The sequence below is a fragment of the Vidua macroura genome, chromosome 1 (genome assembly GCF_024509145.1).
Source record: "Vidua macroura isolate BioBank_ID:100142 chromosome 1, ASM2450914v1, whole genome shotgun sequence".
NCBI lineage: Eukaryota > Metazoa > Chordata > Aves > Passeriformes > Viduidae > Vidua > Vidua macroura.
In genome coordinates, this window is record NC_071571.1 from 116,286,881 (window position 1) to 116,311,987 (window position 25,107).

General features: G+C 39.0%; 1 protein-coding gene across 1 annotated transcript in view; it reads left to right on the forward strand.

Moving 5' to 3' along the window:
• The first annotated feature begins 13,287 nt into the window (after positions 1-13,287).
• LOC128808572 (uncharacterized) overlaps positions 13,288-25,107 on the forward strand; it is a 141,960-nt gene continuing 130,140 nt past the window's right edge. The window contains exons 1-2 of the mRNA XM_053979888.1: positions 13,288-13,410; positions 15,471-15,661. Coding sequence (XP_053835863.1) covers positions 13,288-13,410; positions 15,471-15,661 — 314 coding nt within the window. The remainder of the gene's footprint in view (positions 13,411-15,470; positions 15,662-25,107) is intronic.

Here is a 25,107-nt window from a genome sequence, read left to right on the forward strand (position 1 = left end):
AGGGAGAGAAAAAGAATACTGTAAATATGGAGGAAGAATGTGCTCTTCTGAGTGCTGCACAATACCCAGCTCTAGAGCAACAGCCTGAGGGTCATGGCAAGTATTCTTCAGAGCAGGAGCAGGGTAGCAGTCATCAGTAAGATATATTCCCCAAATCTATTCATTAATGCTATAAAACATGTTTTCCTCCTGCAGTAGGTTTTCTCATTATCTGCTGGTTTCCTGACAAATTCATTGAGTACAAGCAAATAAGCAACAAGTCTTTTAAAGGCTTTTGATAGAAATGGCTTGGAATTTGTTTGTTCACTGAAGATCTTGATTAAATAACACAAACTTAGCAGCAATTTTCATAAGAAGCTGTTGCATAGAAATATCCTCCCTTCCCTCATTCGTTATGGTGAATCCAGATTACTTCTATCAAAGTCAATAAAATTGATCTGGATTTGTGCCATTGTATCTGAGGAGACAATTTAGCTCACAGTATATATTAAATGATGATGAGTACACTAGATATGCCTTGTATGCAAATGCATTTGATCTCCTACCCATTCTCCCTCTCAATATGATGTTTATTTCCATATTATTATTTAAATCAAATAGACTATTAGCATCAAAGTCACAAAGTTGAGCTCCTCTAAAACAGAAAATGCCAGAAATAAGCTGCCACTTTGTTCAGCTTTTCATGATGATGCAGTTGAAGCTGGAATTCTATCCCATCCTGTTATCTGCTGGATGCTTTAACAGATTCAGTACTCAGCCTTTATTCACTGTTTAGCTTGTTCTCACAAATTCATTTAGTGGCTGAGTGGTAGAGCAAGAAACAGAAAAACAATCCTTGAGAGCAAAACAACTATGAAAAAGACAAAGTCCTAGGGGAATTACTGGAACAAATACTGTGCTTCTTTCTCTCTCTTCTTTACTGGTATAAAGATGTACAGTCAACTGCTTAATCCTTGTAAGTGCAGCATCTCATGACAAAGCTCTAACTCTTTTTTTTTTTTTTTTTTTTTTTTTTTTTTTTTTTTTTTTTTTTTTTTTAATTCACAATTATTTGAAAAAATCCAGAGTCTGTCCCCAAATGCCTTTTACTCTCTGGGCTTTCTCAGTTTTCTTCTCTGTGCTTGTTTGTTGCTCTTTTTTTTCAGTAAGTGGACCAAAGTTTCTGAAAAGTCAGCCAAATAGAGGCTATCATAAGATATGCACACAAAGAGCACTACAGCAGGCTATTAAGATGGAGTGAGGGGACTTGGGGGTATTACAAGGGCTTTTGGAGTGTACCCAAGAGACTTTAAGCAGTCTTTGCAGAATCCTTGCTAAACTCTGCATGGTTGCCATTTGATTTCACCTTATTTCTTTCTCTGTTTTTTTTTTTTTTTCACAATACATTGGTCACCATCACAAGAAATTGGAATTTTTAAATATCCTTTATTATGATCGAAAAGGTCATTCATACATGTGGGCCACAGTGTTGTATACCCAATTGTGCTTTGGATTTCAGCGGCTTTTCAAGAGGACAAACTGCTAAATGAGATTGAAATCCTTAAGCATTTCCATTCAAAGAACAATTCAGCCAGCAAAATATGGTATGAAAGCGGAAGTTGATACAACCCTTCACCACACAATGTATGCAGGCTCTTCTGTTGTTCTGGCTATTTTTCCTTTTAGGAAGCACCACATGATACAAAAAAAGCTCAAGCTAGCATTTTGCCCTCCAGCACACTGGCTGAATGCTGACACACTTACTGGCAGAGATATATAAAAAATAGGACAAATATTTCAAGGGAGGAATGCAGTATAAGGTCTTGTTACCCAGCAACCATGTGTTTAAAAGGACATCTGTCAGTCACAGCCAATGAGAACTTGATGGCCTTTTAATTATCCACTGATGGAGAGGTCATCAAGATACCACAAGGTTATAAGGCTTGTAAAGAACTGTGAAAACAGCATTAAAAACATAGGGAAAATTGGATACTTCAAAAGGTTTTTTCTAAAATGTCAAAGTAATTTTGATTTCTGTCCTGAGTTCCATCTAAGACCTCATTGGAAATGAGTAGGGTTTTTAAAGGACATTGGTAAAATAAATTCAAAGGAGAAATACCAGCATATGTTCTTATTTGTTCTTACCTTGCCTTCAGCCATAGGAGAGAGGGATCCACAATATGCAGGCACATTAATATTTTTAAATGTTTTCATTCAACTTTCCAGCATTAAGGAATAACTTTATGACTGCTGTGCTGTGAAATATTCCATCTGTAACTACTTATGGCTGCACAGTGTCAGATTCCAAGCTGACATTTGAAGTATAGTACCAGTAAGTCAGCTTTTTGCATTCAAATTCCCTAAAACATGCTGCCTCTTTAAGCAAGGGACAAGAGTCTCATGTCACACAGTCCAAAGGAAGAAGTTCAAATGGAGGCAAATTAAACTTAACATTTTTCACCTTATTCAAATATTTATTCTTTTCTTTATGGTGTGTATGGTAACCTGTTGATTGCTGGGATCACTTCTGGCTTTATAAAACTGTTTGGTTTTGCATTACAATGATATTTAGATTGTTTCCCAAAGAGAAAAAAAGGGTCTGGTAGAGTCTGTCTGGGCAAACACACTGTGAGAGACACATCTTGAGATTATACATCTCAAGAGGTGAAAAAAATGAGGCCAGAGCCTTGCTCCAGGTCATCAAAGTGAGCTTCAAATTTAAGCCTTGAGTCATAGTCTCTGTCAATATTTTATACTCTGGACTGCACCACTTACTCTCTAATTATAAAATAATCATGCTTGCCTCAAGAATTTTAAGACTTGAAAGTTTTCCCCAGGGTATCTGATGGTGGTAATAGCAATAGGTGCCATGCTCAGAACCACTGCAGAAATGCAGCAATAGGAAATGTCTGGGGAGGAGGTGACTTCAACCCCAACCCAATATGAAATTAAAACAAAAGATAATAAAAAACTACTACCCTTGGCCACAAAATGTATGCTGGGCATGAGGTTAAGGAAGAAAGAGGAGAATGGCCTGGAACTTTGGAAATAAACACCATTTCTCCCTGCCCTTCTGCCACCCCAGACTGGTGACCTTCCTGTCAGTAAACTCTTCAGCTGTTTTCAGAAGACCTAGAGACACAACCCAGAGAGTAATACGTGAAGTACTGGGAACACTGTGCATAATCCCATCCAGGTGAGGAGGATTGAGGGCCAGGAAGCTTGGAGTCCAGTGGCAGTGGCTGTCAAGTCCAGGGGCCAGCCAGCAACCACCCAGCTTCACGGCAGGTCAGCACCCTGTTTGCAGACACTGCTGGTGAGTGCCAGGCAAGCGTGTGCTCTGATGCCCATGGAGCCTGCTGAAAAGCCAAGGAACAAGCAGTGAGGAAAATCAGCATGAAAACAGACAGTGGGAGCTGCTGAGTTTTCCAGCAAGCACTCTGTCACCAGCCTAGAGCTCCAGTCCAGGAGGTGTGAACAGGCTGCTGTCCTGTAGCATCTCTAGGTGCTCTCACCTACTTGGGGAGGTGACAGCTGTTGCCACTGGTGTGAAACAGATTTCTTGCTTTCATTGAGAGACATGCTGTTTCCGTCTCCTTCAGCACAAACAAAAAAGAGCCCTGTGATCTTACGGGGATCTTATTTTGTGAGGCATGCTTCTGAACCCATTCCAAACACTTGCTCCCTTTCCATTCACAGTCTACTATGGACAGGAAAGTGTGGAACATGTAGTAGTGTCTCAGTGTTAGAGATGTGCTGACAGTTTATGCTTGTTCTTCCAAGGTTTGCTTCCTGTGATTTATTTAAGACAGAATTCTGATGAAATATATACTGGACACTTTTAGCTGAATCAGAAATATGTATCTATAAATGCCAAAAATGCAACATCCCATCCTGTGTGTCGAAAGAAACTTTCCTCCCTACAGATCTTCCTTTGGAATAAAAAGGGCTCAGCTATTCCTGAAATACTGTTTTATACTACAACAGGACTCCATTGTTCCGCCTTCTGACTAAAGTAGAGGAAGGCTTGGATGTGGAGGAGGACCAGATTCTCATCTGCTGTTCCCATTTGTCCCTTTGGGGAATTCCAGCAGAAGGGAATCTCTGAGGGTGCTAGATCCTCTACAACTCTTACCTGTGTCTCTCCATGGCCCTCAAGGCTGTGATGACCACAGTTAAGCTCTGTGACATGGCAGAAGGTTTCTACTGCGGTACTAGAGACGAGGAGATTGCAGAACCAGGAGCTACAGCCCTGCTAAGCCTTCTCCATGGAATGTCAACAACACAAGATTTCCCATCTAGTTTTATATTATTAGCCACATTTCACAGGAGATGGAAGGTTTATACCAGCTAGACATATAATATATAGAATTCTTTGAAATTTTCAGCTGCTGAAACTCACGCCTTCAGCAAGACCCTCAACAGATTGCTGGGGTCTCAGCAGTGCACAAAATTGTCGTCAAACCCACTCTGCTGGTGTTTTGTCTCTGTAAAAAACCCCAAAAGCCAACAACTTGGGCCACAGCATTCAGCTTCCTGGATGGAAACAGAATGAGCTATGTAAATATTTATTGCATAGGATGTACCAAACCCCAGCACAGCTCTTTTTACTCACAATTCAGATGACCTCTTTTCCACCAACTTATCCATCAATTGGAGAATCACTTTTGTGATTCTTGCAATCACAGGAGAATGGCTCTTGAATTGTCTTATGGGTTTTCACCAAGATGTGAATTTTCAAAGGTAAGGGCCAGTGCCTGCTTACCATCAGTTGGCTCCATAAACACAAAGGCAGGATTGGTGCAAAGCCCTCTCATGACTTTCTGTGCAAAGGCAAGTGCTACCATCTGACTTCTGAGATTAGGAAACAAAGCAATGCTTGTTTTAGCTTGATTCACAGTGTTAAGTAGCCAATCCAAACCTAATTTTGCTCTGTCAGGTTAAAGGATATGCATATCACTTAATAATCTTGGATTTGGCTTGACATTTGATGCTCAGAAAAGTTCGCAGGAAGACAGCTTGCTTCAAACAAGTGGAAAGAGCTAAGAAAACATTGTCTGGCTATGTTTAGTCCAGATGCAACTCAAAATCCAGTACCTGTAGCTTTTTAATTATATTTTCCTTTTTCTGCCATTCTGTCAGGTCAGAACTGGGGCAAGCAATCTGAATCAGCAGGGACTGCTTCTTACTTACATATTAACCTTTCCAGTATTCCATGCCCTCCCTTTCTACACTGCACAGTAACAGGCTTCTGCCAATACAAACTTGTCTGTTTTGGTAATTGGGCAAGATTTGAGTTCCAGGAGGATCTAGTAAGTGACATTATCTAATATGACCATTGAAAGTGTGCTCCTTAGGAAAGGAAGTGGTTTTAAATGATGGATAATCAAATAACTAATAAAGTCCACCTGGAAATCATATTATTCCAAATTGGCCAATTTCCATTTTGCTAATTTTCCTCAAGACTGGGCTATATATCCCTCTGGTTGCACAGGACAATGCTGTATAAACCCCTAAATTCTGGTCACCGTCTCACAGTACCATGTGGATTAGTGATCATTAGTTATCATTAAGCTACTAGCCCACCTCTTTCCTTGGGCCCAGTAGCTCAGGCTTGGTCTTGCTTTTCACTCAGATTCATGGACAGGCCTTGGATCTGTATAGCAGCCTTGTTTCCAGTCCTTGTCTTCTTCTACTGCTCCTAGCTGGTGTTCCTGGATGGATCCTGAATTTTCACTTGTTGGGTGGGGGGAGATGCTATTGATGGACCCTGCACCCAGCTCTGCCTGCTAGAGGACAGTCAGTGAGGACATAGTGTACTTTGGGGCTGGCCTCAGCTTCTGGCTGATCCCTCTGTTGATGGCAAACTGTTCCTTCCCTGCAGGCTAACACCTGTAGCATCTGGAGCCTGGGTCACACTACCAGTGCCACTGACAATCTGCAAATACTCCTCTATGTGTGGAGAGCATTTCTAATGCTCTCTGCCTTCCACCTGTACTGCTGCTAGCAGTCTTGCTTTTAAAGAATCACTTGCTCCCTTGCTCCCTTTCTGTCTGCTCACATTCCTTACTTACTTTTATTTCTAATGATTTTTTTTTCTGCAAAATTTTTGACTGGAAAGTTGCAGGGGTAGCAGCCCAACCTCACATGCAATCTGTGGGCATGCTGAGGGAAAACAGTGGATGGGTATTGTAATTTATGTGTATAAGCCTCATCCCCTACTCTGCTTTATCTGGGTTTTTCAAAACATGACAGATGGTGGTGCTGAAAGGGTGAAATGCTATGCTAAAACAATGTACTGCTATTCAAAGTAGCATATTCTATGATTTCACTCCCTCCCCCAAAACTATGAACATAAATTATGTTGCTGGTTATATTATCACCACACACTGCAATCAGGCATTCATAAGATTCAAATCCACTGAAGTCATAAGCAGTCCTAGAGTTAATGCATCCAAGAAAGTCCAAAAAGTACTATGCAGGACTTGGTTTTCTGGTTTTGCAGGATAGTTTGGTCCTTTGGAAAATGAGGTCAGGAGAAAGCAAGCTAAATTAAAGATAAAAAAAAAATTAGCATATATTAGGATGCTTGAACTGCTTCTACATCTATTTTAACATCATTTTCTACATATTGCCTTGCCATGATTCAAACTTCATCTCCTTTCTCTGATAAAGTCCTTGGTATTCATTCTTAATACAACAGAATGTTACTGTTATGTAATATTTATAGCAAGCCTTCCTAAATCCTCTAAATTAACTAAACTATGCAAAAATTCAAGCTATGCATCAAGGACCAAGCACAACAGCTTTCAGTTGTGGGAAAGAGTGAGAAGTTTAACTCTCAGTTTCCTGGATTTGTCAAACTTAATCCTAACCCAGAACATTTGTTTTAATGCATTTCTCTGTGCTTTGGGAAATAAAGGAGCATTTGCCTCCCTTGCATGTGCACACAAAGCCAATTTCAGTGTTTCCAACTATCATATCTAATATACCAAAAAGATTCATTCACGGTCTGTGTTCTCCTTGTCTGGGCATATCACACTTGTGTAGCAGATGCATGATCTTCAGACATTTTAGTCTTTCCCTAGCATATCCCAAGGGTCCCTGATACATACTGATTCAATTTTCTAGTCAGAAATCATTGGACCAGATAAAATAGCTTGAAAATTACCAAAAAGTCAGAAAATGAGCCTGGCAGGAGCCTTAAGAATTCCAGCCTTCTGCAGAAAACAGTAATCCAGGCCCCTCAACATAGTTTCTCTTCTGCTCTATTCTTGAAGACCTTAGTGCTGGCAGTCACATCTCCTCTGTGTGTACATATGTACTTGCTCCCTGCAGACACTTTTCATAGTCTCTGACCTAAATCTTCCTTGATACAATCTGATTTTATTCCCCCTTATCTGATTTATCATGGTTCTAGAGACAATTTACTCCTTTTGTCTTTTCATCTTTACTTGAAAGCTATTATTTTGTCTTCTCCTTAATCTTTTCTTCTTCAGCATATACAAGTTCAAGCCTTTTAATCTTTCCTCATAGGTCATGTTTCCTGGATCTCTGTTGGTCCACTCTGCCATATCTCCAACTGTTCCACATATCAAATGCTGAACATCTTCACTTGCCGTAGACAGGACAGCCCCACTAAAACATTCTGGCTTTACCCACCCTATGTGCCTAAGTCATGTTAAAGGGGCAGATGGCATCGACCAGAATGTATTTGTTTTTTGCAGATACAGGCTGACAAGGCAATGCTTTTCCTACTGCCAGCGTGCTTGACCTAAAGAGAGATTGCAGGAGCAGAAATGCATCAACTCACTTCCTGCCTTGCTGTTTTGATCAACTCTAAGTCATATTTTTGCAGGTCTAGTTAAAAATTTTAGGCTTTTTTTTTTTTTTTTTTGCCTATATGTACCTATAAGCATCTCTCTCTCTCTCTACATATATATATATAATGCATAAAATCACACACACATACACTTATGCCAGTATATGTATGTGCACATATATGCAGTGTTATATATAAGCACACGCGTATACATCCGGCAAGCAATTCTTCCTTCACTTCCCCTAGTTAAATGTGGAAGGAAGCACAACTTGATTCAACCTAAAAGAGCCTGTGCAGCACAGGGCAGATGCCACTAGTCAGCAGATTGTTTCTGCCTGGAGGAAACTGGAGAAATTTTACACTAAAGGGCAGGGAACTTTACTGAACCTTTTGATGATCCCCTTCTGTAATGTCACAGAATCTTGTTAGCACAAAGACAATAAAGCAGGCTTGTTTAAATAACCCATTACTGTTCGTCTCTTATTCAGACCACATCACCAAATAAATGACTGCTGTGTCTGTTTTTTCATCAATCCCTCTTTGTTTCAGACTGCCACAGAGGTTTTCCGGATTAACTCACAAGTAAATTAACTAGTTCCTGCTGAATGGACCACACTGAGCAGCGTACCCACACAGAAAATTGCATACCTGACAGGGACTGAGAATCTGTTTCTTGTTGAGGAGGGCTAAACCCAAGATGCAGACGTGATTATTATTGTTGAAATACACATGAAGTGATTGGAAATTCTGCATGCATAAACTGTTCTTCACTGATATGTGGAGGTGGTGGATGAGTAGGTCTTGAGTGTCAAACAATTTTTCTAAATTTATCTCAATATTTCATGTGAATTGAGCCAAAAGGTGATCAGCTGAGCTGGGCTGAGCTCAGTTGGAAGACTGCTGTTGCTGAGGGGGCCAGGCGCTTCCTCTTCTTCCTTCTCCTCTCCGTTCTCACCTTGCTCTGACCTCGCAGCAAGATGATTCAAATCCCTGAATCAGCAGAAGACTAAGGGAAAAAACAGGGTAGGGTTTTGCTGGCTTAGTGAGCTGCTCTGGGTCACCCTGGGGCCATCCCACTAGAATTGTTCCACTCAGTCCTGCAGGCATCAGCCAGGACTTTCTAGAGCTTTTGTGCACCAACTTATTACATTCCAGAAGCTGACCAAGACATCACCCTAAAGCACATGAATATTAAACAGCCTCTCCATTTCCTTATCCATTTGGTAATATTCCTCTGGAAAGTACAGCTGAAATTATCTTGGAATCAGCAGAGGAGGATGGGCTTTTGGGAGAGAGATTCAGAGCAGAAGTCCAACTTTGCCTTCCTGCATCAGCTTTTGGAGAAACATATGTCCCAGGAGGCTCAGGGCTAAGTGCTCACACACAGCACTAAACAAACCCTAGTTATGAGCCCTTCTTCTGCCACCCAAGTGGTATTATCAAAGGCTGGGGAAGATGATTGGATCCAAAATCCTAAAGCAGAAACATTTTATCTAAAATAACCCACAAAAAAAACCCCAACAAAACCAACAACAAATAACCCAACCAAACCAAACACAAACCAAAATGAAGCAAAACATGCAAACAAAAAACAAAATAAGAGAAGACTTTTTTAAAAATTGAATTTTCCATTAGAAGTGCTAATTTATTGACGTGATATGGAAGTGCACTTCCTCAGTTTATGTAATAAATACATAGCAGCTCTAGACATTATACTTTGTTATGAGCTTTCAGTTGTACTATACTAATTCTAAATGGAAAATTTATCTTAAAACTATGATACGGATTAAACCCTGCTGTATACTTTAATAAACAGTGCCAGTAATATTTATTGTAGTTTGCTATTTATTGAAAAAAGTAGAAAATTTAGGACAAATGAAAATATGCATATATTTGCAGAAATAGCAACTGAAATGCACAGAAGATAATCTGGAATATTATTCATTTGTGAAAGCAAACAAATCTTTACTGTTATGTTTAGAGAGGAAGACTAAATCCCCAGTTTGCCACTGAAGGCAGAAAAGCATCTGGAATTTTATTTGTCTGGTTAAGTCACATGTATTTTTCCAGCCTATATGTGGTCTCCTTGGAAAAGTGAGGAACGTATCTCTTGAAATCAGTGAAATTTTTCTGTTAGAAAAGAGACAAAAATTAGACCTGAAACTCTGAAAAACAGGCTAGTAATCTCCTGCTGCCAAGGTCTGGCACTGTAACAGATAGTTTGGAAGTATTTGTGTGTGTCTGTGCATGTGTGTTATCATTTTTGTGCTATTCTGGAGCTTCTATTTCTATATTTGGTTGGAATATTTGTATCAAAACAATTGAAACACACATTTGGAAACAGTAGAATCTATTTATGTTAATTTTATATTTACTGTGCCTTTTTGTGGATCTCCAGTCCCTGCTGCAGTGATCCCTTTGAAGTTCAGCTGTATTTTACTCCATATTATTTCACCGTGGTTATTCTTCCTTTAAAAAGACCAAGGCAACAGCAAAAGAGAAAGATGATTCAGCAGACAGCTGCTGATATCAGCAGAATCATAGTTCAAAAATGTGAGGCTGGGCAGCAAAAGTATTTCTCATCTTGCATTCCAGAGAGCAAGTTAATTTTCCTCTTCTCCTCAGCGTATAATCAAACAGCAATGAGCAGAATTGATATTCTGAGCAGCCAGTCCAATATGGATGATACAGACACTTCCTGACCTATCTCGCCTTGCTGAGACACAGCTGCACTGAATCGTGGCTGAGGTTCTGGCAGTCAGATCAGTTCTTTCATTGCACATTTATATTCCATAGTCCTTGAATTTCTGCATTCAAAACACTAGAACATCAAGTGGGAAAAAAAAAAAGTAAATACCTTTTCCCCCACTCTTAATTTTCCAGCATGGAAATGGAAGCAGGGGAGTTAAAAACTTTGCAGGCTTGTCAAAGTGTTCAGGAGACGCCAGATTTCTTTAATTTTTAATGATACACTTAGAAGAGGGATTTTTTCAAGTCTTGAGATTACACATCTGATAATGTCCAGCTAAGATAACACCCTCTTCATGAGGTGTCATGCAGGGCAAAGACAGTCCCTTAAGCATTGGCATCACAGAACTGTTGTAATTTCACCTCTCCAGGTAGATCTGGAATGAATAGAATGTACCCTTAGTGCTTTCCCTACTGCTAAAAACAAACTTTGGTTTATACTTCAGTGAAGTTCATAATGCCTGTTTTGCCACTGGCAGAATATGTTCTGTGTCCACATAGTTCCTCTTGCAGCCTTGCTTTCTGCACAATAGCTCTGCACAAGAAATAAAATAAGAATGCTTCCTATAGGTTTTGAACCAGAGGTATTTTGAGAAAGCATTTTGTATTGCATTGAGATCTCAGGTCAGGAACTAATAGCAGCTTTTTTTAGAAGTGTGCTATGGGAACACTCAGCTAACAGAAATGTGCTCTTAGGACCTGCTGACATGTCTGGAAAGAAGGGGTAGTGTGGCACTTCTGTAGAGTCAGTGAGAGATCACAGCCCTGCACAAAGCTGGCATCAACATACACAGTACTGTCAATCCCTGTGCTGATGTGAAACTTCTTTTCTAGGGATTGGCACTCAGTGACACTACATTCATGCATAAGGCAAATGTCAAAAGCTTTTCTCCTGGAGCAGCAAGTGCTTACCTAAGGATTGCATTCTTTTCCCCTTTCACATAAACCAGCTTGAAAGCATCAAATTTAAAGAAGAAGAAGGAACAAAACATATTTTCTCAAATTGCCCTGCAGAGGAAAAAAGTGCCATTACAAAACCATACACAAAGTTCATTGTTCAGGGGCAAATGTAATTTTATTCCTAATTGTTACTGCTCTCTCTGGGGCATCTGCCCTTTAGTTTATACCTGCATCTGTCTTAAAGATATGATCCTAACAAATACTGTTCACTCCTACATGCTCTGGATGAAATTCTATTCTTTCTGAAATCAATGACAATACATCCTTTGGTGCAGCCAAATTCTTTTTTTTTTTTTCTGTAATTATAACTACAGCTTATTCCCTGTCTCAAGTGTAAGTTTCTCTCTGCATGACACTAGCATATCCCTTCCCTCTGGCTCCTATATTAAATTTCCTACTTGTTTTTACAAATGTATAGCCAATAGTTTCCAGAACTTCATTCCCAGATCACCAACTTACACACAATTTGTCAAAACTCAGTTAAAATATTCAGTGTCCCCACTGGCCTGAGGATGATAAATGGGATGTCTGTTCCTCATATTTCTTTCCTTAGGAAGCTCTAGAAACTCCATTTATGTGAACAGAAATCCACTATCAGAGACCAACCAAAGGAAACTTGTCTGGTAAGTGATACCTCTGTGCATTTGCTGATGCAGTCAATTAAAGTAATAACCTAATATCCATGTGTTGGCAATATTTCAAAATACTTCCTTTTCCCATGCACAACTGACTAAGGAATCTGTATGCAACACTGACATGAACATTACAGATGTTTTTTCTACATATCTGGCAGAGATGCATCTAATCATTGCTGATTAAAACTATAAGCCAGCTTATTATTATCTCTAACTGCACCCCAAACATAACAGGATATGTTTCTGACATGCCCCTGCTCCATGTCATGCAGGCACTGAATGGCCTTAGGATTTTGCTCAGTGAGAACAGTTACAAATGCGGACAGCACAATGACTCAACTGCAGCCCTGTGCCTGCTTATGAGCAGCATAGCATGCTTCTAAAAGAATGACATTTGAATGATACTAAAGCAGTAAATAACATTTGCTTTATCTCCATTACAGCCCTGCTATAAATACATTTTAAAAACAAAAAATCATTCTTACAATGCAATTTATTGGATTCAGCCTGGAATTTGGGCCACCGGCTCTCTAGCTTCATTCCTTCATGCTTCATCTGCCCAATTATCAAATCCCCTGTTGTACAAAGACACAATTCAGCTGTTCTGAGGGCTTAACTGTGCCCTCAGATACAGGGATGTGCAGTGCTCTGCATCTTGTAACACCGAAATGCGCAGCAGCCAGTTTTCACTGGGTAAATCCCCATCTGAGAACTGAAGTAAACAAGTAAACATGATCTGAAAGATCATTTAGGGAGACAATCATGCATTTAGATGCAACGAACTGCTGACCCTGTCAAACCAGGAACATAAACCAAAACAATACTGAAACATGAATGCTGGGAGAACAGATGCTCTGATTTACTTTTACTCTCCTCTCAGAGTAGGTATTCTGGATGTACAAGTGCACTGTACCCTAGACTTCTATTCAACCTCCTGAATATTTGAAGTTCTATTTTTCATTTTCTTTGCCAGCTATTCCCTTTCCTTTGAAAGATTTATGTCAAGGCCTTACTTCTACATCTACTATCTCCCTATCAGTTTATCTCTCTGATTATCAGTCACTTCTGAAAAAATCTAAGGTATTTTATGTGTGCTTGCAGCTTTATCACATGTTGCAAAGGAGGATTATTTTCTGCGATGGAATGACCAAGAGATTGATGCTGAGAAAATGTTTAAAGAGAAATGCTACAGAAACAGAGGCTACAGGCAAATCTCCATGGCAGAATGATGCACCAAAAGCTGTTTTTGATTATTATGAGACACAGGTTTGTTAATTCTTTCCAGCGGTCCATGGTATACTGCACATTTTTCCATGAAGAATATTAGAGGTATCATTATAATTCAAATCACTTACAGTAACAGGACTGGGGCTAATCAAAGGATATTTTCTAGCCATCAGAAAGGAGGGTGCACTGTAAGTTCTACTTTCTGCCATCGCAGAGCCCAAAATAGCATAACCAGTTCTAGCTGGCACCCAAGGCAGTGACATGGATCACTTGACAGCCAAGGGTTGAGTGTCAGCTGAGAAAGTGCAATTGTCTGCCCATATTGGTACCTTCTCCAAGAGAGCCATGCCAGAAAGGAAGAGAAGAACTCATTGCCCTGACATTCTTTCTGTAGGCAGGCATGGGGTTTCCAAAGAAGTGCCCATTTCATGGTGCTGAGGAAAGTTTCTACCGCATCTCCTTTAGGAACTTCCAATTTCAATAAAATGGGAGATGAGCCCCCTCCCCAGGTTCTCATCAAAAGGAGGCAGGAATTGCCAAGGAGCCATCAGAGCACTTAGGTTAGAATTCTGCAATGGCCTGTAAAAGGTGGTCTGTCCCTCTGCCATGTGTGCATGTTTCCCTTAATGGAATTGAAGATGGCTAAAACACTCATGAATGGTAAATGTGGGAATATTTGGCTATCAACAAGTAAGGAGAGGTCTTCATTCTTTGTTCAGTTTTTTGAACTACTTCACCCTACAAAGTATTATAATTAAGTCAAGAAGTGGAAACCAGCAGACTCAGAGGCTTCCTCACCCTGATGAAACTGCTAGACTTTTGTAGCCTATTTAGCAGGGCATGTTTAGCAGTCTGCATGAGCAGACTGATTTTGTAAAAGCAGCCTTCATTTTTACTGATAAGCTGAGCTGTCAGAATTCATTTCACAAACAGATAAAATCAAAACGCAGATCTCTGCAGGAATAAATACCTATGCAGACAAGGTGTTGCTTTGCTGTGAATACTACTCAAAAATATGCCAGATACAAATTTGAGAAAAGATCCCATTAAAAAGCAAATGAAAAATTATGGACATTTGGCACTGGAACCTTCTTAAAAGATTGCATGAAAGATTGCATTTCAGAAGTGCTGAGTTTTCCCTTGAAGCACAGTGAGAGGTTGCTAGGCTCCTGAGAGAATAAATAAAAAGGAGATGTTCATTTTTCATTCTCAGTAAAATATTGATGAAGAACCTTTGTCAAAATCTATTTGGCAAACTGTTTGGTGTATCTTGAATTACTGCATTGTACGTTTCTGGACATGAAGAACATAATCTTTCAAGATGCTCCAAAATAATAGTTGTAGCAAAAAAAGAATATTGAATTTTGGTTTATTACAGTCCACTAGGTAATAAAACTGTCAGTGTTTCATTTGGACAATTTTACTGAGTGATATAAGCAGTCATAAAGGTCAGTGCTTTTCACAGTGTTTTAAAGGTTCTCACCGACCTTTTTCTGATTTTTCCTCAGTTTTTGCCTTCGTTATGACAAAAATCATCGCCTGGAGAGAACTCAGACTTATAATTACTAGCATGAATTTCTGTTGGGTTTAATAGGACTGACTGGTAGGTTAGTGTTCCAGAAAAAGACTAATTAAACTTTTTAAAAAGAGACTTTGTTGTCCTCAGAGTGGTGCAAGTATACTAATGATTGAAGTGTATCTGAATTTGATGAACACAAGGTAGGTGAGTAGGACAGAGAGGTGAGTCTCCAGGATGAAGGGGAGAAAGCAGAACCAGAACCAGAAAAAAAATCATTTAAGATTCCTGAGATGTGCAGATACAAGGGAATTCCGTTTGTATCCCCATGCAGCACTGCCGCAACATATGTTCATATAAGTATGCATATGAGTAAGGCTGTTTGAAAGGATTATTGGCCTCATTGTATCTCACTGTTAAAAAGAAGAAAAAGAGCTTCCTACCTTCAGACCAGCCTTTCCAAGCCCCTGGGGCTGCAGCCCAGCTTAGAGCTTAGGAAACTCTGCAGCTGGCCAAAAGGCTTAGTGAGCCATATTCCTAACAGTCTCGGTCATTTCTGCATTTGTTCTCTCTTTCACTCAAGGTTCAGAAATGGGGAGTCCTGGGGACTTTGGTACCAAAGCCCTTTGTGCAAGTCTCACCTCAGAACTGCTCCCAGGTCGTTGTGAGCAGCCGGCTGTCGACCAGCAGAGTCAGACAGTTTGATTTGGGTCTCTGGCTGAGAGGCAAAAGCACTGTGAATAGAAGAATAGCAACGTGCTCCTTCGCAATTAGGTATTTGTGTGAAGAAAAACCTTATTTGTGAGAATGATCATGAATAGAGAATAAAAGGAGGTATGAACACGATCACACTGAACAGCTGCTCAGAGCTGGAACAAATGTTGGTGAATACTCATTTGCAGTATTCTTCTAGATCTGGATTTTCTTTTCTCCCTTCAAATATGGTCTCTGCTTGAGTGGCTTAGCAAAATAAAGACAGATGGCAATGGATTATCTCTAACACTTCATTAATTGCAGTGCAGCCATTACAGTATTTCTAAAGCACTCACCAGAGCTTTGCCTGATGATTTCCTTTAACTGAGTCACATGCCACTTAGTGAGTAGGGACCTAATAAGAAATTGTGACTTATTAATTAAGGATGCCTGTGTTAGTCATAACAGCATATAAATACATTAGAAAATTCCATGGCTGAATATATTGTGTATTTAGGATATTTTTTTCAGTGTAAAATAAGAAACCACAAATTCTTGCAAAGGCACGGCTGCCTTGTAGTGCCTTGCAGTCATGGCACAGATAGTGAACAGAATCAAGCCAGATTTTAGAGCCTAATTCACTCTGATGCCATCCAGCTTTCAAAATTAGGAGCCTAATTTCCTTTTTCAAAATTGGCTTAGGAACATACAGCCAAACTGAGAGATGATTCAAAGCCTAAAGATTCAGATAACACACAGTGAAATTACTAATGCTACCAGGTACTTAGATCTAATGACCACAGAGACTATCTGGAAATCTTTTGGTTATGTTTCCTTCTGCTTATAAAAACGTGATTCATTCAGTCCTGGAATATAAGTAATAGCAGGTTACTTAAGTAACCTGCAGATAAGTGACAGCACATATCTCACTTTTAAAATTCTCTTTTAGATAAGCATTAGCTTGAAATATGTATGAAGAAAATGTCTGTTGGACAATTTTGAATACACTTGTTTAAAAATATAGCTGTCATAATGCACAGAAAGTGAAAGGACTATAACCATAAAGGATCTCTCAATTCTGATAGAAAACAGTTTTAGGTACAAACACAGAGGCACGTACTTAAAGCACTTTACATATTTTACAACCCTGACATTCACAATTCAGTAGAATTATCAAAGTCCACAGACATTCATCCTATCCCATGCATATAGGGGATTACCCCCAGTTATTATTCCTTATTCCAGAAAGAGCAGCAGGTCATTTTTCTGTACTGCTCTGAAGAAATTTACATCCCTTCCTTCCCTTTCCACAGTTGCACCAGTCCAACAAACTCAGCATAGGCTAAAGAGAAAATATTCATCCTGCCAAGTGGTACTTTTGGTTTGATAGGCAGCTAGAGCAGAGAGAGAGGTATTACCTCTGTGTACAAGGCAATAAATTCTGGCACAGGGACAGTTTGGTCCTGGTGTCAAAGAGAAAAGGGCAAAGAATAGGGGGATCAGAAAGAACAATAGAAATAATTGGTGCTATGGAAAGTTTAACTTAGATACTGAAATCTGAGGTGCTCAGCCTGAACTTGGCTAAGCAGTGATTCAGTTACAGTCTAATAGTGCCAACACAAGAAAAAGATTACTGGCTGTGGCTGTCTCTTTAATTTTGCAAAGAGAGAATAAGACAAGAAAGGCAAAACAACAACAGCAACAAAAAGCTGAAGTAGGAGCAGAAGCTAAACAAAATCAAACCAGAAATAGCACATTCCCAGCAGCAAGGGTGGATAATTAGCCACTGGAATAGCGTGCCACTGTATGTGGTGAAGACATTAAATCTTCACAGCAAGGTCGGATCTGTCTCCTCTGTCCAAACACAAGTTTTGATCTCTATGCAGAAATGACTGAGGTTTTTCTGACGTGTGTTATCCTGAACATTGGACCACATGGCTTTTATAATTCCTTCTGTTCTATCACACTATTTATGGACTACATGATCTTTGTATACCGGGTTGGTTAAAGCATGCAAGTGATGCTATGTTGACTCTTTGTTCTACTTTTGTTGCTATTTATTAAAAGGGATCTCAAAAGTCTGAGTAAGTGCCAGAATGCCCTCAGGCTCTCCACAGCTGAGTTAGAGGGTGGAATGCAGCTGTGCATCTCAGGGGGTGTTGCGATGCCCAGTGCCCCCTGCCTCCTCAGGAGGAATCTGCTGCCCTGGTTTGGACACTGCAGCTCACCCTGCAGTGCACAAGAACTGCTAGCTCAGGTGAGATTCAGAACAGGCAGCACACCAAGTGGGCAGAGACCTACACTTGCTCTTAGAAATTAGTGAAAAACATGTTTATTTTTCCCTCTGTTCAGTCTAGTTTTGAGATGCAAGGGAGTAAGCAGTGCTACCTCTGGACTCACAGAACAAAACCTGCTCTTAATTTAGAAAGCTAGGGTCACCCTGGCTCTTAAACCCAAAGAAACTGTCAGTTCTGCTCACCTTCAGCAATTCCCTGTCAGAGGACTCTTGGCCAAACACAGGTATCCATACCCTGGAACGTGGGTTCAATCCCAGCCTGGTTTAGACAATAGGTAACACTGTGAATATGAGCACTTTCCAACACTTGCACTGAATACAAGGTGTGAGAAGTCCAGTGGACCATGAAAAGGAAAATAAATTGGAAATGTATGAAGTTTGGCTTTGGCTTACAATGGGAGTAGAATTAAAAGAGTAATTTTAAAAGTACATCTATAGAACAAATGCTTCTGTCCTTCCTCTCTAATCATCTATCATTTCATGCCTTTTCTTCAGTCTAGGATTTTCACTCATCAGGTGCTCTCTATCACAGTGTGCAAATCACGTCTTTAAAGTCCTGTTTCAAATGGGTCTTTGTGGCTTGTTAACTACAGTTTATTCATATCCCATTAGTTTTAATTGTACATATGCAATTTTTGCAAAATCTTCTCAAGGCAAAGATTTCAAAACGCATGTGTTTTGAAAACAATGAGTAACAATCATAAGTACCAATGATTATTTCTACTAATGCTAGGAAAAGGGTGAAGGTTAACAATTTATTCAGATTAGAGACACAGAAGTGTGTTTTGTAGCAGCACAAGACTACTTTTCTGAGGTCAGCATTCAGGGGTTGGTCTCATGCTGATTTTTTGATGGAAAGATTCTTTTTGATTTATGTCTGAACAAGCACAAAGAAGACACGTTAAGACTAACTTTTCATAGAAATTCAAAGGAACTCTGAAAAATAAATTTTAGGTGTTTTAGGGGTAAAGTTATGAGCAACTATGTTAATGACTCAGCATCATTATTTCCTCTTTAATGTTCAAGCAATATATGAGGAATTGTTACACTAAAAATGCCATCCTCAACCTGTACTCTCAACCTGTGCTCAGCAGATCTTTCAATGTAGGATTTAAGAACTTCTCAGTAAGTGCAAGTGGGTTAGTTGTCCCTCATCATTGTGTCTCCTCCTGATCCAGTAAAAATTAGCCTATGTATGAGATTTTCTAGCTATTTCCAAAAACTGTTGTCATTATTTATAATCACCTTAAAATTATTTTTAAATTCCTGATTCCATTGACTTTCTGTTGTAGGGAGTTCCGCTTTGCAGGGCGATTTTTCCACCATTCTTCCCTGAACTTGATGTTTTCCTCTCTCCGGTGTTATTTGTATTTGAGATGGGGAGGCACACTTGGTTACAGCATTATACCTTTTGCAGAGTTTATCATCCCATTCTTATCTGTGCAGCATATCCTGTCTTTTATTGACTGCTTTCAGCAGAGACCTAATGGCGCTGTGGCGAGAACCTGTACTCTCTGCTGGCCTGATAAGGTTAATTGAGAATTCTCTGATGTTTGGGTAGTTCATACTTTTCTCATCCACAGGCACGAAATTCACATACCATCATTCATCTGGGTAACTGAGGTCTGAATTCCTCCTCAGCCCTCTGGTTCTTCTAAGTCACCTTGACTCATCTTTTCCACAGTGATCACCCCTCCTTCAAAATCATATATGAGTGCATATAATAAGCACTACATACCTAAACAAACTCATGTATCATATCCTAATCTTAACCATTCTCTTTATCACAGCTTCTCCACCTGCCCTTCTTGAAAACAGGTCACAGGAGGCTACAGAAGACAACAGCCAACTTTGCTGGGGACCACACCTAGTCACCAGCACTTCACAGACACCTCAACCTCAACACAAGTCAGCCTGAAAGGAGCCAACAATGAGCAACACAGACTAAAAGCAGTGTAAGGTGTTACCTGTTATCAGAATGAGCTACTTTACAGCATCATTATGTCTCCAGTTTACACCATAGGTATTGACAAATAAGCCAAAAAATCCCCAACCACTCCTAAAGATGTCTTCAGATGCTTTGGATAGTCTGAATGTGGGATTGATGTTGATAATATTATATGTTGTCTGCGTCCATCTGATTTGATAAAATGCCAGGAAGTAGTGTAATAGAAACTTTATTTAAATCTCTGCTATGAAAGCTATTTCAACCTTTATCAGGAATTTCATAACAATAAAAAATGCATCATTATTTTTCTCACAGCATTGAAACTTTACTGGTGTTTTGCAAGGCCTGTGGTTTCTGTTCTGTATAAAACAGCTCATATTTTCCGCTTAACTAATGCTGACCTTAAATTGCATCCTGCACTATTGAACAGTAGGAGTGTTTCCTATAAGACCTGGGAAATCTACCTTTAACTTTTCACATGGAATAAAGCTCCTGGGAATCATAGCAGATAGTTTTACATGGAAATCTAATTGACTAAGGAACAGGCCTCATTTTCCAGAACAAACAGCATTCAGAAATATACCAGCTATGAATCTGATTGAGTTTGTCCAAGATGAAGATAAATCTTTATACAACAGTCAATAATAGAGTTATTGCCGTACTACTTTTATGAAGGATGGGAGGAAAAAGTTTAATAAAAATGTTCTAAGTCATTTGAATATTTAAACATTTTCAGTGTACATCAAAGTTCAGTAAATTCCCTGTTACTTTTAAGCTTTTTACATACAAGGTCACTTTCTGCTTTCATCTTATTCTTTTTCCAGATGCATGAATTTTGGAGGATTGCTATGCACAAGAGCTGCAGATTCACAGGAGAAGGGAAGTTCATTCTCCCAGGAGTTTCAATCCAATTTTTCACATTAAAGTTCTGATAAAGTACCATTGCATTTAAAAACTACTGGCACTGCATTAATTACTGTGCCTGGGCTGTTGGGTTTGTAATGGATGGTCTGTGCCAGAGATGCAGAAGCTGTTCCTAGTCTGGGTGGCGTTTTGTACTGAGATTTACATCAGAGCAATTGATCCACTCACACTGAGCTTACTCCTTCTTTCTTTGGCAGAGAAGCCCTAATTTTCATCTGAATAACAGCAGCTCAGTTTAGGCACCTTAAGGCAGTGAGTTGAGGAGTCTGGCATGGTCCCTGCTGCAAGGAAGTGAATTTGGGGCGGTCAACATGGGTTCTCACTCCTGCCTTCTCCCTCCTTTGCAGTCTGACACTTGGGTCTTTCCAGCATGCCTGGATAGCTGTGCAGTGTCTGAGCTGTGAAATACCCAGTTGGTGTCATGCTGCCTACCCACACCAGCAAACAGTATGAACCTATCAGGGACATCTGAATGCAGAGCATTTTCAAAATACCAAATGACCCATATTAACAGATTGAGTTTATTACAAAATTTTGTTAATACACAAGAATGAAAATGGTCTCTGTGTTCCAGGAAACTGCTGAGGTTTATTTTAAAAGTAATTTTTCCCACCAAAACCAGGTCAAACAGTCAATCAGGAAAATTTTCTCAACTGGTTCACTGTTAATAATAAGAAAAAAATGGAAATTATTGAAACCTTTCAGCGCAAAAGTGTTTAATTTTTGTTTGAACATTGTAGAATTCTTTTCTACAAGTTAAATCAGTTTGCTGAAAGAATATCCATCATAGAATGAACAGACTGAATTCTTTGGTTTGGAAATTGAACTCATTTTTTTGGATTCACAATATTTTTGTGAAACCAAATCCCAAATAAGAAATTCACTAAAATTGGTTCTTTTTCACAAATACACATGAATCTTCAGAGCAAAAGCTTCTGATATAGAACAAATTGAATTCCTCTCTGCACTTTAATAAAGAGTAAATTTTACCATTTCTCACATCCTCCTTTTGCAAATATCAGAGAGCTCCAACTTCTATAATAACATGTTTAAATCTGTTATTTTTTATCTGCATAAATATTTCAGCAACTGCTATAGGCTGCAGTGTCAATGTTTTCTTCTCAGTAGAGGAACAACTTTTCCTTAAGTAGTGGAACCTCTTTTCCTCATTTTTATAAGCTTGTATAGATGTGCTTAAACCAGACACATTAGGAAATGTGCAGTCAGTGCATTTCATGACCATAGCAGTTTTACTACTATTATATTTCATTAGGCTGCTTTGTTCATTCCAGTTATCTTCTTCAAGGTCAAAAAAAAAAAAAAAAAAATCAGTCCAGCAACAGCTGTTTTCAGAGTGCTTTTCCTGTGTACTAACCCACATCCTCCCAATAACACGAGGTTGAATAAAGTAATTAACTATTCATAAACAAAATGGTGATATATTATAACTACAGCAGGGAAAAAAAAAGTTGTTACTTCCTGTAAATGTAAAGAGAGGTGATTTTCAATAAATTGAAGGGGGAAAATGGCACCATTCCCAGTTTTTCAAGGCTGTACTTGTAAGGATCCATTTATCACCTTAGTGACAAGTTCTGGAACTCCTGTCATTAATGCTGAAGCAAAACACATTTGAATGTCATGTCAATAAATCATTTGCCAACTAGAGGGTTGAAGGGTTTTACAGTTGTTAATCTGGCTGGTCTGGGAATAGAATTTGCATACAATTTCCTTTCATTACCAGGAACAAAATAAATCCAGATTATTACAATCATGGAATAAAAGAGGGAGCCTCAGTTTCAAAGATTATTAAAAATGCACAACATATACAAAATAACATGATGTGATGTGTTTGTTTTTCTTATTCTGACATACTATGTTACAAAGTGTGTAAAATCCAATTTCCTAATTACTTAACCAAAAACTGATCACATTTTTTTGTACTCAGACTGATTGTACTGCGTTTTGTCAGGAACGAGGCAAAACGAATGGGCACTGAAGCACAATCTGAAAATGAGCTAATCAAAGCTATTTTGCACAAATGGCAGGGAAGCACTGCAGACGTGCAAGCCTGTAAGGTCAACATCTGTCAGCAGTTCACCCTGTCCTATGAAATGGAGGTCAAATATCAGCATCTCGCCTGACTGTAACCGTGTCAGTGACTCAAGAAGGGCATATGTGATGGGATCTCTCAAACGTCCACATCCTGGCTCTTTAGACATTGCTATATTAGTTTATGCTCCATTTATGTCTTTCAGTGGATATAATACAACTTTGCACAGTGGAAGGTACTATGAGAGCAATGAGGCAGAAGGCAAAATGCTTTTTCAACAAGCATTTTGATAACACTTGCATTCTAATAAAAAGTAACAATCACAAAAATCTTCAAAATGTAAGAGATGCAAAATCCTTTCTCACCACTACCTTAACCAAATTAATATCTTGCATTCTTGGAGTCCGGAAAAGTTTGATCAAAACAGGAGTCGTCCACACAGAATTTTTTTTTTTTTAATTGAATGTGTTTTTCATTGCCTAAATAAGCCAATAGGCCAACATGGAAGCATGGTGAATAAAGAAAGAAAAATGTGTAAATGCCTGTAGAACAATGCTAGAGCTGTGTGGTGGTAGTGGTGGTGGTGAGCAACGTAAGCTCAGTTCTGGAGATGTTACTTGTCATTTACAAATCTCTTGAGCAATCCTACTTTTTTTTCAACCTGTCAAAGCACAAATGGGCACATACTATCCAATGGAGAAAGAGTCAATCTCTGTAGCATAGACACCCCATAAATTCTGGTGTTTACAATCCAGGTGGTAGGGAGGTTCAACACTTTTGTGTCAGCCCTCTTCTAAGGTAAAACTTCAACACAAGATATTGATTGTGAAATAAGGTGTGATATAGTAAATGTACAACACACCATGGAGCTGTAGGGTAATATAGATGAGTGATATATGCCAGTCTTATGAAGAAAAAGGTTTGGGAAAAGTGTGGATTCCCCAAAGTTAGCACACTAAACTTGATGATATAGCTCACTTAGTTGAAGAAGACTAAAAATTTGAGTGCATAAATGATTTCTGAATATTTATGAGTACCCTCAATGTTGTAGAGAGGAATAGATTGAGAACCAGAAAAATATCAGAGTACCAACCAAATTCTTATGAGCCCTTCAATTTCACCCAAGGCTGTCACAGAAGGAAAATGTTCACTCCAGACAGAGTGATGTGATGTTCAGCAGCTGAACAGGATTCAAGAATAAGCAAGGATTGCTCATCCCCATGAAAGACAGAAGCAGCTGGAAGACACAAAATATAATGTCTCCTAGAGCATCTGGATCTACTGAAGTGCATGGAGAGTTACCACCCCCCTTGGATTGTTCTCTTTGCTCTTCATGGATGTGTGTTCAGCTTTGCTGGCCAAGATGGGGAGCAGCCTTGACATCCCATTTGCCAGTGAAAGGAGAGAATTCTCCCCTTGAAGCAGGCAGCTTCTTAGATTTAGTTTCTCAAGTTCATGAGATGCTGGAAAATTATCAGTACATAATCATAGAATATACTGAGTTGGAAGGGACCCATCAGAATCATCAAATCCAACTCCTGGCTCTGTGTAAGACATACCAAGAATACTACATGTCTGAATTTGTTGTTCAAATTAAAAATTCCAAAAATAAGTCCTCCTTAATTACTAATTCATGAGACCTTCAGAGAGGGGAGTATGTCAGAATGCCTTACTGTAGAGAGAACACCTTATGAATAAACATTTTATTACATATGTTAATTACTTTATTGGTATATTATTTTTATAAAAAGACCATATGAAAGAACAATGACTCTCCTGGGAACAATTAAATGGGAAGTAAGTTGCTAACAGATTTAACAGACTATGTTTCACATACATTTGATAGCAAAAGATTCTTCACAAATGTAGTGAGTAGTTCTTGCGCCAATTTCTTAGTATTTCTTTTGCCATGGAGATCATTGAAAAGTTCCTGTTGTGATGTAATCAGAGATTAGGCCATACATAATAACCCTAACTGAAACTTCAGTTACACAGATGTGAGATGAAAGGCTATTGTAGAGTTTCAAAAATATAGCAGGAAACAGGTCTGTTCTTCAACACTAAGCAAAATTAACTTGCAGTACTTGGAAGTATTTAAGAAACCTAATTCTGGAGAATTAACAGGTTTTTTTCCTAAATTGTACTCAATGAGTACATTCTTGAATAGATTGGCATAAGGTAGATTTCATTGATCTGCCTGAAATTACAGGCAGTTTCACTTTGAATTGCATCTTATAGTAATGAAAATTGTGAAAAAAGCTGTCATTTTAAATGTTTACTGCAATTGGTATCCAAGGGGATTTTAATGA